At 33.5% G+C, this 13,217-nt stretch overlaps 3 protein-coding genes across 9 annotated transcripts; 2 read left to right on the forward strand and 1 right to left on the reverse strand.

Moving 5' to 3' along the window:
- The first annotated feature begins 6,719 nt into the window (after positions 1-6,719).
- LOC103865898 (fluoride export protein 1) lies at positions 6,720-9,494 on the forward strand. 3 transcript variants are annotated; one of them, XM_033290173.1, is made up of 6 exons: positions 6,774-6,939; positions 6,979-7,007; positions 7,343-7,750; positions 8,164-8,539; positions 8,610-9,031; positions 9,124-9,494. In XM_033290173.1, exons 3-6 carry the CDS (start codon positions 7,412-7,414, stop codon positions 9,340-9,342), a joined length of 1,356 nt encoding a protein of 451 aa, XP_033146064.1. In that variant the 5' UTR covers positions 6,774-6,939; positions 6,979-7,007; positions 7,343-7,411; the 3' UTR covers positions 9,343-9,494. The 3 variants fall into 3 exon arrangements, with proteins under 3 accessions (XP_033146065.1, XP_009142004.1, XP_033146064.1); XM_033290174.1 differs by lacking the exon at positions 6,979-7,007 and having other exon boundaries at positions 6,720-6,919; positions 7,345-7,753; positions 8,167-8,539; XM_009143756.3 differs by lacking the exon at positions 6,979-7,007 and having other exon boundaries at positions 6,720-6,919; positions 7,345-7,750.
- A 230-nt stretch (positions 9,495-9,724) lies between these two features.
- On the forward strand, positions 9,725-11,698 carry LOC103865899. 4 transcript variants are annotated; one of them, XM_018658463.2, is made up of 6 exons: positions 9,725-10,404; positions 10,494-10,524; positions 10,604-10,744; positions 10,821-10,975; positions 11,045-11,186; positions 11,299-11,698. In XM_018658463.2, exons 1-6 carry the CDS (start codon positions 10,277-10,279, stop codon positions 11,356-11,358), a joined length of 657 nt encoding a protein of 218 aa, XP_018513979.2. In that variant the 5' UTR covers positions 9,725-10,276; the 3' UTR covers positions 11,359-11,698. The 4 variants fall into 4 exon arrangements, with proteins under 4 accessions (XP_018513979.2, XP_018513980.2, XP_033146067.1 ...); XM_018658464.2 differs by having other exon boundaries at positions 11,314-11,698; XM_033290176.1 differs by having other exon boundaries at positions 9,725-10,294; positions 10,337-10,404; positions 11,045-11,698.
- LOC103866027 lies at positions 11,392-13,206 on the reverse strand. Of its 2 annotated transcripts, XM_009143896.3 has the most exons (6): positions 12,164-13,206; positions 12,050-12,101; positions 11,849-11,977; positions 11,727-11,779; positions 11,595-11,640; positions 11,427-11,516 (listed from the first exon to the last, which is right to left on the reverse strand). In XM_009143896.3, exons 1-6 carry the CDS (start codon positions 12,211-12,213, stop codon positions 11,433-11,435), a joined length of 414 nt encoding a protein of 137 aa, XP_009142144.1. In that variant the 5' UTR covers positions 12,214-13,206; the 3' UTR covers positions 11,427-11,432. The 2 variants fall into 2 exon arrangements, with proteins under 2 accessions (XP_033146068.1, XP_009142144.1); XM_033290177.1 differs by having other exon boundaries at positions 11,392-11,640; positions 12,164-12,969.
- Positions 13,207-13,217: the final 11 nt, after the last annotated feature.

Raw genomic sequence — 13,217 nt, forward strand, 5'->3', positions numbered from 1 at the left:
GTGGCAAAAGTTAGTGCAATGTTTATGCATGTTTCAAACAAGTTCGTGGCTGATTAAGTTGCTAACATGTGAGCAATCTTTTGATGATTGGTTTGTCTTTCCCAACAGATTTGTGAACATATATTAATATTATGACAAACAATCCACCAAAACAAGTTAAATTTTTAATTTTTAGATAATTATTATAAATTATATTTGACAAAAAAAATATTCCAAGTTATATAAGTGGCATGCAGTTTTTCAGTATTATTTGAGAGAACGAATGATACTTTAACAATTTTACACATAAAAACTTAAATATCTATTTTTATAATTTTATGTTTTTTTTACCATTCATATTCTTGCATTTAAACTTATATTTTAATTTAAATATCATTTTTAACATATATACTGTAAAATCATATTTTAAAAAAGTGAAGGAGTACTATTTTCCTTGATAATTATCAAATGAATTTAAATTTGAATAAATTAACGAGTCATAAATTACTGAAAGTGATACTCTAAGAACACAAGATTTCACAAGTTGTTTCAATATTAGTCAGAAATGTTATAAATTAGTTAATACTCTTGCAACTAATTGTTACTACCATTTTATCGAGGCATGTGGGTTCGGTCGGGTCAGTTAATTCGGAATTTAGTTATTTCGGATCGACCAAAATATTATCAGAAATGAATCGAGAAAACATTTGGCTCGGATTGTGGTTAGTTCAGTTACAAAACATTTTACCAAAATTTTTGATTTTGCGGTTAGATTGGTTACTCGGTTTAGATTTTGGTTAGTTTTGTTCGGAATTTTGATTAAGGTTAGTATTGTTTGGTAAAAAGAATTTTTTTAGAAGACTAAATTAACAGATTACCGAACCAAACCAAACCAAAAACCAAGTTTTTTAAGTTGCCAAACTGAACCGAACCTTCTAACTGAAGTAGCCTAAAACCAAACTTTTCGATTCAGCAGTTTTGGTTCGGGTAAATACCGATGCCTATTTTATCTTTAAAGGCCAACATGAGAAAATTTTGATGGAGGGAAAATTGATGAAGTCCCACATTTGGAATATCAAGTATGATACTTTGTCATTTTCTTCTAAAAATGCATGAAAGTTATTAGTTACGTCAACAGAAGCAAAATATTTCTAATTCAACCACTCAGTGTCTATTATTAGAAGAGTTATTCTTGGGTTCAACCTATAGGTTCACCAACCAATAAGATTTAGTTATTTCAAATCCGATATCTTTTAAAAAAGGAAACAAAATATTGTCAAATTATATTACGTTTTTAAAATTAAAAAGTATAAATAAATAAAAATAATAGTAGTTGCAAAAAAAAGTTTTCAAAAAAAAATTAATACCATAAACAAAACACCAAACTCTAAATCTAAACCCTAACCCTTTGGTAAACCCTAAACCCTTTGATAAATTTAAAATTTTTGAATTTAGAAAAAAAATATTTTTAACACAATCAACAAAACACTAAACCCTAAATCCTAATCCTAAACCCTAAACACTTGGGTAAACTCTAAACCCTTGGATAAATCTGAAACTCTTGGATCAAATCTTAAACTTTAAGATTTATGATTTATTCAAGAGTTTAGGTTTTACCTAAAGATTTAGGGTTTAGGGTTTAATATTTGTTGGCAGCGTTAAAAATACTTTTGAAAAACAAATTCTTTTTTTGCGATTAAAAAATCTTCTTTTTGTGATTAATACAATTTTTATTTTAAAAATATAATATGTTTTGATAATATGTTGTTTTCTTTTTTGAAAGATACTGAATCTAAAATGACCTAGATGTTCACCTAGAGGGTGAACCCAAGAATAAGTCTTATTAGAATATCCAGAAGGAAAACATTGTTACATTGTGTAGTCAACCTTTAGAAATGCAGTATAAACACATAAGCTAACTTGAAGAGAAGTTAACATAATCAAGAATTTATAAAATAACTCATCAAAATCTGGCCATGTATTTATTTATTTTAGTCACACATTCTATAGTTTTGGTCGAGTAATATATGTATAACTACTTATAATTTTAACAAGATCCAAAAAATATCAAAATTAAACTTGATAATACATAATCCGCGCGTAGCGCGGATAAAAGACCTAGTTATATATAAATCGTACTCAAACTAATCTCTTGAGTCTAATTATTTGTCGTTTATGTTTAACTAATGTTATTATATCCTAAACCGAGATAGCTTCTATTTTAAAATGCTAAATTATACATTAAATCAATAAATTCATAAATAATTAGTATGTCATCATATTGTGCCTCAAGATTCAAGAGTGAAGACCAACCACATACAAAAGTAGCTGGTCGCTGAATCTTAGTGGTAACATGCCTATGGTCACATAGATCAATTATCACTCAACACCCGCCTGATCTGTATTACTATTATCTAATAATGAATTTTATAACATATAAAATTTCTGATACGGTTCATATTTCTGAGGTCTAAAGATTGTAAAATAATGAGCCTTGATTTTTTTCTGTGTGCAGTTGGCTCTCACTCGAGATCGATAAAGTGGAATTTAAAGATAATTCATTCATTATAGCAACGTTCAGTTAGTCACATTTTATGATATGACGAGAAACATTTTAATTTGTTGGCATTTTCTTGACGGCTTCTTCGACTTATACCATCATTGATAATTATCCGCTTTCATACTATAATCTACAACCCAAGACAAAAATTTGTTTCATGGGTGCAATATATAGTGAGCATTCTATTTCGTTCAATCAGAACATCTATTTAGTTTAATGAGAGTTATAAAGTTCATGAAAATATAAGTTTTACGTATTAATTTTCTTTACTAAAATCTAAAACGTCAACTACATAGAGTCGAGTTCTAGGTCAATGGTTCATTCAACACGAGATAAGATCTTCCAGTCGAGAAGGTCGTGGATACACAATTTAATTAATATGTATAAATCCAGAGTAAATAAAGTGCAACTAAGCATTTATCGAATTCACTGTCTAGTGGTCTGATTGTATATCTTTACAGGTTAGAATGAATCAAACACACAGATCTGAAATATCCTAGCGTTACCGGACAAAATAATACTTTCCCTTTTCATAATCGGCTAACACCCTCTATCATTGGTATTATATAACTTGTATATTCGTATAAACACACGTCCACGTATTTGTGTACACTTAACTATGCTATTATAAGAAAGAAACATTATCCTTGATTAGGGCCAGAGTCAAACAGATATAAACGTAAAAGATATTTCCAAGCACGAGATATTTTTATGAGATATTTTTATGCATGAGATATCCAGCTCGAGAATAAAATTTATGTTGGATCTTGAACCGACAAAAACGTAGTGATTTCTTAACTTAATAATGCAATACATGATTAACAAATCATAATGCCCATAACTAAGTTATTGATATAAGAGAGAGAGAGAGATTTGATCTTCTTTCCATCAACTATGCTATAAAAATAATCATGGTGTTCCTAAAAGTATACTCATCAAAACAAGATGCAGTCTGATGATAATTATGTTAGTCAAAATTAAACACGTGTAGTAACTGTTAAGCTGAACAATATAAATATCTTCTAAAGTGTTGCACAGATGTTTGGTTGTTTCTCAATTACATAAACTAAGTATGGTAATATCATATTATTCCCATATGTATAGCTGCCATGCCATGTTCTAAACTGCTAAGTGAAGGTACCTTGATAAGTTGCAGTCAAAAGCATATGAATTAACCCATTTAATTACCTTAGTTTGTAGGTGTGCTCATGTGATGTGTATGTAGGGATGTCATATGACTTCATTCATCAGAACTTACAATAATTTAGGAGATCATAAAGTCAGTTAATAATTCTTAGTTATAACTTATATCATTTAAGTTGGAAGTGAAGCAAATTAGCTTTTGAGTTAAGAAAATAATAGCTAATTAATTGGGGGGGGGGGGTAATTTACGTCCTAAGTATAGTATACTAGTGATTTCGAATATTTTCTAAAGTTCATAGAAAATCGATATTAAACCATTAGCAAATTAGGCATAATTGTATAATTTGAGGATTGTAAAAAATCTGAATGAAATAGTGGTTGAATTCTAAATAAACCCGACATTTAACAGTAGAAAAAGATTAAACTAAACAAGATCATGAAATAAATAACAGAAATGGTAGTTCTCTATATGAGACTTATGGAGATGATACACGAATAACATGTGTACCTTTGTCATCTGTAAATACTAAGGTATAGGCCCAAACATAAACTAAGTAAAACCCATTAAGCCCAACTCTTAATAAATTACGGCCCAAGTTCTATAACCACCACAATTGCTTCATTGTGTTTGCTACCTTAGCACTGATTAATCAAGGTTCAATGAAAAATTTCATTTTCATTATCTTTTATCTATCTCATTAGTCATTAGAACTCTTTGAGCATGATAAACCATTTCCTTGGATTTAATTACGAGCACACAAATTATAGTAAACAACTTTGAATAGAATAACCAAAGTTTATTTTACATTCGCCCAATAAAAGATTTTGACCATTCTGAGAATAAGGGCAAAAACAATCAACAAATACATTTGTAAATCTGTTATTATGGTCAATTATAGTGCAGACATAGATCATTTTTTTCTAAGCAAACACTGTATATTCTTTCATTTTTTGAAGTGAACATTGTATGTTTTTGAAAGTTGATAGATCATACAAACATAAAATACATTAACATCTAATCTATTAAAATTGAAATATAAGATATAATAAACCTTTACTTCACTTTTAATATTACAAATATATGCATTGGTCCAAATCGTGATTAACAAGATTACCAAATCATCTCAATTCAATAGATTTATTTAACCAATCATCACCTTTTACCTTAACCAATCGTAACTATTTAAAATTTGGAAACATACCACAAATCCAATATATCCTTATTGTTGTAGATAAATTCAATGTATGGCAACCTAAACCATAAAATTACCATATTTTAGTCAACTAAAATTAAACACAAATCGAGAAAATTCAGTTGATCACCAAAAGATAACGACCCATAACGGAAATGATCGGGGCTCGGCGCTGCATGGTTCTTGGCAAAGCTCTCAACCGCATTTCCAAAGACTTGTACAACATGACAAGGGCGAATGTAGCCGTGTTTTCACGCTCTGATCAGGGAAGATAGTACCAATACTCTTCTCCTGTAGCTGGGTAAGCATCTGTTTTGTTTGATTCTGATTGGGGGAAAAACCTATGCTTTTTTGATCAAAGAGTTCTTGCGGTTGCAGTGGTTTGGACGCCGTCATGGATTGAGTAGGGTACACTCCCACCATGGAGTTTGACCTCGTCAGGAAGCTTCGTCGGGACAGCGATGCTTTGGCTTTGGATCTTGGGGGAAGAAGCATGGATGAGCTTGCTGGTCTGGAAAATCAGCTGATGTTGGCTATGGAGAGTATTCAGGCTGCAGAGGCTAACCTGGGATAGAGAGAAAGTAAGATTTCAAGGTATCTAACATTCTATGTGAATAAATGATGAACAAAAATCGTTCCTTTTAGGTTGAAACTGCAAAATTATCTTTTTTGGTTATGTTTGTATGTCTTTCTGAGCATCAAACATGTTTTGATCTGCAGCTTTTTATGATAACAAGTATATTTATCATCTAATCTATTAAAATTGAAGTATAAGATATAATAAACTTTCACTTCACTTTTAATATTACAAGTATATGCATTGGTCCAAGCCGTGATTAACTAGATTACCAAACCATTTCAATTCAATTGACTTATTTAACCAATCGGCACCTTTTACCTTAACCAATTGTAACTATTTAAAATTTGGAAACATACCACAAATCCAATATATCTTCATTGTTGTAGATAAATTCAATGTATGACAATCTAAACCAAAACATTATCATATTTCAGTCAACTAAAATCAAACACAAATCGAGAAAATCCAGTTCACCACCAAAAATAACGGCCCAATTAAAAAATTGGCTCTGTAATTCGTTGAATATAGTATATGAATATCATGCACTTGCCTCTTATATTAGTCAACAAATACGACTATCGATGTTTAAACTATTTTATTCTATTTATTTAATTCATGTTTATGCTATTTTTATTCATGCCGGAATGCAAAACTAATATGAACTAAACTAGTGCATAACATATCATTATAAATGGACGAAATAAATAACATGTAACAGAACAAATCCAGTTCACACCACCAAAGAGAAGACACAAAAAGAGAGAACATTTTCTAACCGTCACTAGCGACCAATAGAGCTACAAGCTGGTTGTTTCTTTCCTTGATTCATTTTCTAGTTTCTACCACAAGCCTCATGTAAAAGCATCATTCCATACAATTAAAGTCATAATGTATCGTTTTTATTACTAAAACATAGGTAAAATGTTAAATAACAAAAAAATAAAATCTTCCACATGGTGTCATTTGAAACGCAAGTGTGGTTATTGACCGTTAGTGGGATAAACAAATAAGATTCTACTAGTTTTTCAAGGTTTACTATAATTTTGTTATACTAAAAAAAAAAACTATAATTTTAGAAAACGTAGTAAATCAATAGTTTGAAAATCATGTACCTTTTTTAGCAGACCAAGAAAAAAAAGTATTTTTAAAAATTAAAATAACTATTTTGATAAATGTATCACCATCATATCAGAAAAAATAAATCAACCACAAATATTAAAAGGGGAATATTAAAAGCTTTTTGGGATGATGTATGTTTAAACAAAAGAATATGTGGACTGGACTTTATTGCATTAATATGAACAAACAAATTGATCTAAACGCAGTGTTTCAATCATACTTGGGTTGTTTTGTTCGTTATCTTCTTCAAACAAAACAAAACAAAACAAAACAGAGAGACTCACAGGTCGGATCTGATTCCTCTGCCAGGGATCAGATTCTTGAACTCAACGATCTCTCCAATAGGTAAAAGCTTCTGAATTTATTTCAAATGCATACAAAGAAGAGCTATACGATTCATTCATCTCTCAATAGGATCCCAATCTATTATTTATTATTATTATTTAAATCTTCTCTATTTTTCACTATTCTTAATTTGTTTAATCAATAAAGCAAAGTAGTAATCTTTTATGTCTTTGGAGGGGATTGAAGTTAGGTTTTAGATTTTGTCTTTTTGGAGTTTGTCCTGATAGTGGATGACATATCTCTAAACTGTTCTTGAGCCAATAAAGTTTCCTGCTTTATGTACAAATAAATCATAAAATTTTGCCAACAAATCTCTCTTCAATAGTTCTTGTTTCGCTAATGAGCCACTCTTTTTGACCTGTAATGTCTCTCTTTTGAACTTTCTTTTTTATGTGTGGCTAATGGCCTAACGTGTGTATGTGCAGGTTCATAACCTTTATCATCTGGTTCGTATAAGTATCAAGAGATTCTAGGAACTTGAGTACAAAGGTTATGGACCATCAAGAACCATATCGAACCAGGTCTTTTAGCCGGGAGAGTAGTCTAGCCTCTTCTTTGAGCTTATCACGTAGCTTGCCTCTTTTTGTAAACAATGATGTGGATGATAGTGAGAGTGTCTCAGAGGCTGGGGATATTGGGGACCGTTCGCTCCGGAGAAGGCATAGTAGTGGTAGAAGCAACCGTTTGTTTTCTTCTGAGGATTTAATAGAACAAGGAGGCGATGATACTTCTCGTCAAGAACAAGGTTCTGTAATCAAACCTTTGCCTGAGCACATGACAACATCTCCTTTACCAACTAAGTCACTCTTGTCACCTGAGACAAACAACCCGGTAAAAAACCGTCTCTTACTTCTTGATATTCCGGAAGCTATAGACGATTTAGTAAAAATTTCAATAATTATTTTTTAAAAATAAATTTGGGAGCTTATGTTTATATAATTTTCTTCGGAAATTTTGAGGGATATAAGCTATGCCCAGGACCGGCTCTACTTCTTTCTTACTTCTTTATATTCTGGAGGCTGTAGACGATTTAGTAAAAATTTCAATAATTGTTTTTTTTTTTTAAATTAATTTGGGTGCTTATGTTTATGTAATTATCTTCGTTGGCTATAGCCTATAGGCTAATGTTTCACTTTTCTATGCTTAGGACCGGCCCTGCTTCTTAATAGTCATGTTACACTGTTAGTATTGGTTTCTCTGTTCAGTGTTTTTTTTATTTATGATAGCTATTTGGTTTTGAATAGGGTAAGAAGGAAGAGCCTGTGTTACCAAAGTCCTTGGAATACATATCATGCCTGATTCATTTGGCTGTTTTTGGGATTCTTGGAGCTATTACGAGATACTTGCTGCAGAAACTGTTTGGACCAAGTGTTGCTCGAGTAACCAGTGATGGGAGCATCTTGTACCTTGATCTTCCCTCCAACATGGTAGGATCATTCTTGATGGGTTGGTTCGGCGTCGTGTTCAAAGCAGATATAACCAGAGTCTCTGAGTTTTTAGCGATAGGATTGTCGACTGGTTACTTGGGAAGCCTCACAACGTTCAGTGGTTGGAACCAGAAGATGCTGGATCTTAGTGCTGATGGCAAATGGCTATACGCTGTTCTTGGCTTCCTATTAGGTAAAAGTAGAACACTCACCACTTAATTTAGATGAACAAACGTGCTAACAGCATAATCTTTTGGTTGCAGGATTGTTTCTTGCGTCATACTCCATCATTCTTGGGGTAGAAACAGCCAAAGGTTTCAGATGGCTTCTTGACAGAAGAGCTTCTTCTTCTTCTAAGGAGAGAACCTCTTGTCTTCTTGAAGTTAACACGTTTAAGATGCATCTTGTGTCTATGACCTTAATGGTTGTGTTGCTTGTGGCTTTACTCGCTGTGAGTGCCACTCAGCTTGTGAAAGAGTTTGACAAAGGAACAAGCGAGGCTCAGTTATGGTTAGGTTGCTTAGTTGCAGCGCCTGGTGTGTGGCTCAGATGGTTTCTTGCTCGGCTCAATGGACGTGGACTGGGAAAAGATGGACAGTACTTGAGGTGGGTCCCGTTTGGAACTGTTATTGCAAATGCAGCTGCGGCTTCCGCCATGGCAGCTTTGGCCACGTTAAAGAAATCGGTATGAACTCTCTCTCTCTCTCTCTCTCTCTCTCTCTATAACAGACAGATCACAGAAGATAACATTCTTTGCATCTCTCTTTTGGGGAACAGGTGGACACGACAACATGTAACACGGTTGCTTCTAGCATTCAGTTTGGTCTGTTGGGATGTCTAAGCACAGTTTCAACCTTTATGGCTGAGTTCAATGCCATGAGAGAGAGTGATTATCCATGGAGAGCCTATGCGTATGCATCTTTCACCATTGCAGTTTCTTTTGCAATGGGAACTGTTATATACTCGGTCCCTGTTTGGGTTGTAGGATTCAATTAGTTAAGATTCAAACTAGCTAGATGAGTCTTGTAAACAAAGAGTTTGGTGACAATCAAGTTACCCTTGTGCAGAAGAAGTTTTAAGATCATACTTGTATACTATAATGATAACTTTTGCATGTTTTACATGAAATATAATGATTCTATATTCCATACTTCAAAAAAAGAACACAAAAACCACTGACATAACACATGAAAAAGAGATGTCAAGTCAGCATATGTGAAACAACTTGTCTCACAGAGCCGGTCCTAGACTTTGATTTGATTTTTTGTAGAACATGTCTATTATAAAGATGTTACAACTGGTTTGGTTTGGTGTATTATTGTAATAAGCCTGTTCTGTGGTCCACGCACGCATGTCCGAACGACTCACCTTCCCTCCTCTTAATTGTTGGCTGTTTTGCTTATTATAATTATGCTTCCCTAATGATATTTTTGGCTGAGTGATATTTTTATTTATATAACCTATGTTTGTTGAATTTCTCTCGGTTCAGCAAACAAAATAACTTTTTGTTGTGTCCATTTATAAATAAATAAATAAATAGCTGGATTATCCAAAAGAGATTTGTGATTGGTGGAGGAAAGATAATAATTCCCTGATCATAGTAATAAAATTTTGGCTAAGCAATTTTTTTTTTTTAATATATGAACTAGTACTATATGTTTTTTGGAATTCAGCAAACGAAATCATCTTTTTTTTTCTTTTCTTTTTTTGGTGTTGTTGTGTCAATAAATAAATAAATAACTCGTTTAAAAAAAAAAAAGGAATTTTCCTTTAAAAAAAAGAATGAAGAGAAAAGAAATGTTAATAACATTATGGGAAACAAGGGTTGGTTCTGTCTGTAAAAGGGAGGCTAAGAACAAACAATTGGTAGTCGCTCTGTTTGTATCTCAAAAGCAAAGAGATTAAACCTTTGGTTTGGTTGGATCCGACAATGAGGAGAGAGATGAAGGTGAAGAGAAGAGAATTGAAGAAGAAGAAGAAGAAGAAGAAGAAGAAGAAGAAGGAGAAGACGAGGGTGAGGATGCTCTGCGATTTCTGCGGATCATCATCCAGCAAGAGGTATAACATTCTAATTTTATAGGTTGGTTAGTAATAAGAAGATGGTCTTCTTCTTGGTGGTTTTAGTAATTGATTCTTGAGTCTTGCAGATATGAACACACAAAACAAGAAGAAGCTCTGGTATTGTTCAAGTCCATCTCTCTCTCTCTCTCAATGTCTTTTGTCTCACTCACCACATGTGTTTTTATTTGTGTCTAAGTTGATTGAGAGCGAACTCAAGCGCCTCCGGCTTTTGACCAGGAGAATGACTGGTAAAGATCTTGACGGCCTGACTTTCGCTGAGCTTCTACTACTCGAATCCCTTCTTAAACAAGTCTTGCTCATTGTCAAGAAGCTCAAGGTGAGAGAGAGAGAATACAAACAACCATAGAAGGGAAGCTATATCTAAATCCTGTCTTGTTTTCTTTCTTTAACAGAAGAAGCTGGAAGAAGAGCAAAGGCTGCAGAAGAAAGAAGCAGATGACGAGGGTGAAGGTAGTACGAGGAGAGAGCTGGTGGTTTTGGTTGAATACGAAAGACGTAGCTCTGAATCCATGCAGAGCGAGTTTGAGAGACTGTGGCTCTTGAAGGAGTAAGTTAGTTCACTTTCCCACTTTCCCAGTTTGAGAGATTGTTAAACGTTGGAGTTTTGTTGAAGCAGGAGGATGAGTGGTAGAGAGCTGGCCGGTATGACTTACTCTGAGCTCCGCTTGCTTGAAGATGAGATCAACCGTGGACTAATGGGGTTGCACGAGCAACAGTTTGGACCGAGGATGGAGCAAATTGCAACGCAGCAAAGTGAGGTAATACTAATAATCTGTTGTAAGTATGAGATCTTATTAAAAACCGATGGTGGTGGTTTGGTTCTCACTTTTGTTTCTTGATGATTGATGATTGCTTGTTTGTCACAACAAGAAATTGATCTCGCAGTTGAGAGACGCTGAAGAGAGACTCGGAACAGTTGATAGTTCTTGAAGAAGCCTTCCTGAGGAGCACCTGTTGAGCAATGATCATTAATACTGTTCTCTGATAATTAACAAAACAGTCCATTACTCGTTCAAAAGCCACAATCTCTCCAACTCCTTGTGCACAGGTTCAGAGCTACGTCTCTCAAATTCTCTCTTCATCTTAAGCTGCAAGAACACACAAACGTGAGAGGCAAGAAAAGAGAGATAGGGACCAGAGGCTGACAACAATATACAAGCACGCACCAGTGGTGCTTCATGATCTTGTTTCTCCTCTCTTTCTTCTTTAGAGCTGGTATATATTAAACAATTGGTTCAATGAGCAAAAAAAAATAAAAGTGATACATAATCAGACATCTACTAACTCATGTTTCTTACCTGGAGGTAGAGAATTTGCGCAGCCTTTCATCTTCTTCGAGCTTAATCTTCTTCTGCAATAGATTAAAACAAAGATTACAAAACATGATGAATGACTAAAAAGAGACAATTAACAAGATTACCTTTTGGTCAATCACAATGAGCCGGACCTCCTTTAAGTGACTTAGAAGGGATAGCAGCTCGGAGAAACTCACACTGTCGTCTTTACCATTCATCCTCCTGATCAAAAGCTGTAACCTCTGGACCTCTCGCTGCAGAGACAAGAAGAGATTCAAATGCATGATCGTTGAAAAAGAAGAAGTGCTTATATAATATATACATACCACAGCTTCATTGTCTTGTTCCTCTAGACTTTGCTCAGAGCTGCATCCGTATCTGTACAAAAGATACGTAATTGAACAGAGAAACTCTAGAAAACAGAACCGTTTCCGGTTTACCTGCTGCTGCAGCAGAAATTGCACAACACACTCGCCTTCTCCTCCGTCATCTCTGAAACTTAAATCGATCCAAAAAGGTTTGATCTTCCTTGTGTCTTAAGAGAGAGGGAGAGAGGGTTATATACCCGGTTAAGTTGGGTTAGTTCGAATTAAACGGATTGAAACATTTCGTTATATACCCGGTTAAGATCGGTTCGAGTTTACCGGATTATATTAGCAAAATAGATATTTACTCTTAAATAAAGGAAAATTCCTATATTTTTTGGATACTAATTTTATTAACATTTATTTTCTTCCCTTTTTTTAAACAAAGGAAAATTCCTATATATATATATATATTTTTATTTTTTTTTAATAAATCGAGTTATTTATTTGTTAATCGACACAAGAAAAGTTATTTCGTTTGCTGAATTCCACAAACATATGTAGATCATATATATATATAGTATATATTAAAGTTTTATCACTCAGCAAAAATCTGTTACTTCTATATGATTAGGGAAGCATTATCTTCCTCCACAAATCACAAATCTATCTGGAGTAATAATTTATAAGGAAATTAACCATGATTCCTTCTTTTAAGTTCTTGTGCTTTTTAAGCTTCATGTGATTGCTCTTGAGGAAGAGTAACCCATATCAGTTTATAATTCTTGTTAAGAATCATATTGAAAGATAGATTGCTTGAGATATTCAGATATCTAACTAAATGGTTCACCCACCGCACCTTCAACTCCTCATCGCTCATCTCACGAAGTTTACTCTCAAAACTTCTTTGGTAAAAACTCCACTCCCGTATCCATATGTCCAGGAAAATCGTGAGTATTCTCATAAAATATCAATCTCATCAATTCTCTTTGAAATTGACTACGTTATTCATCTTCAATGGGCAGGATTAATTATTCTCACCGAAGATAAACGATTTTCTCATTGGTCAGATTATAGTTAATTTCTTTTATAGTTATTTACCAACGAAATGGACACTAACAGAAATGTAACTTTTCAGGTTTCAAAGTACCTATATAGTTAGAAGTGACTAAACGTGTAAGGGAGAAGT

The sequence above is a fragment of the Brassica rapa genome, chromosome A04, assembly GCF_000309985.2.
Source record: "Brassica rapa cultivar Chiifu-401-42 chromosome A04, CAAS_Brap_v3.01, whole genome shotgun sequence".
In the NCBI taxonomy this organism is placed as follows: domain Eukaryota; kingdom Viridiplantae; phylum Streptophyta; class Magnoliopsida; order Brassicales; family Brassicaceae; genus Brassica; species Brassica rapa.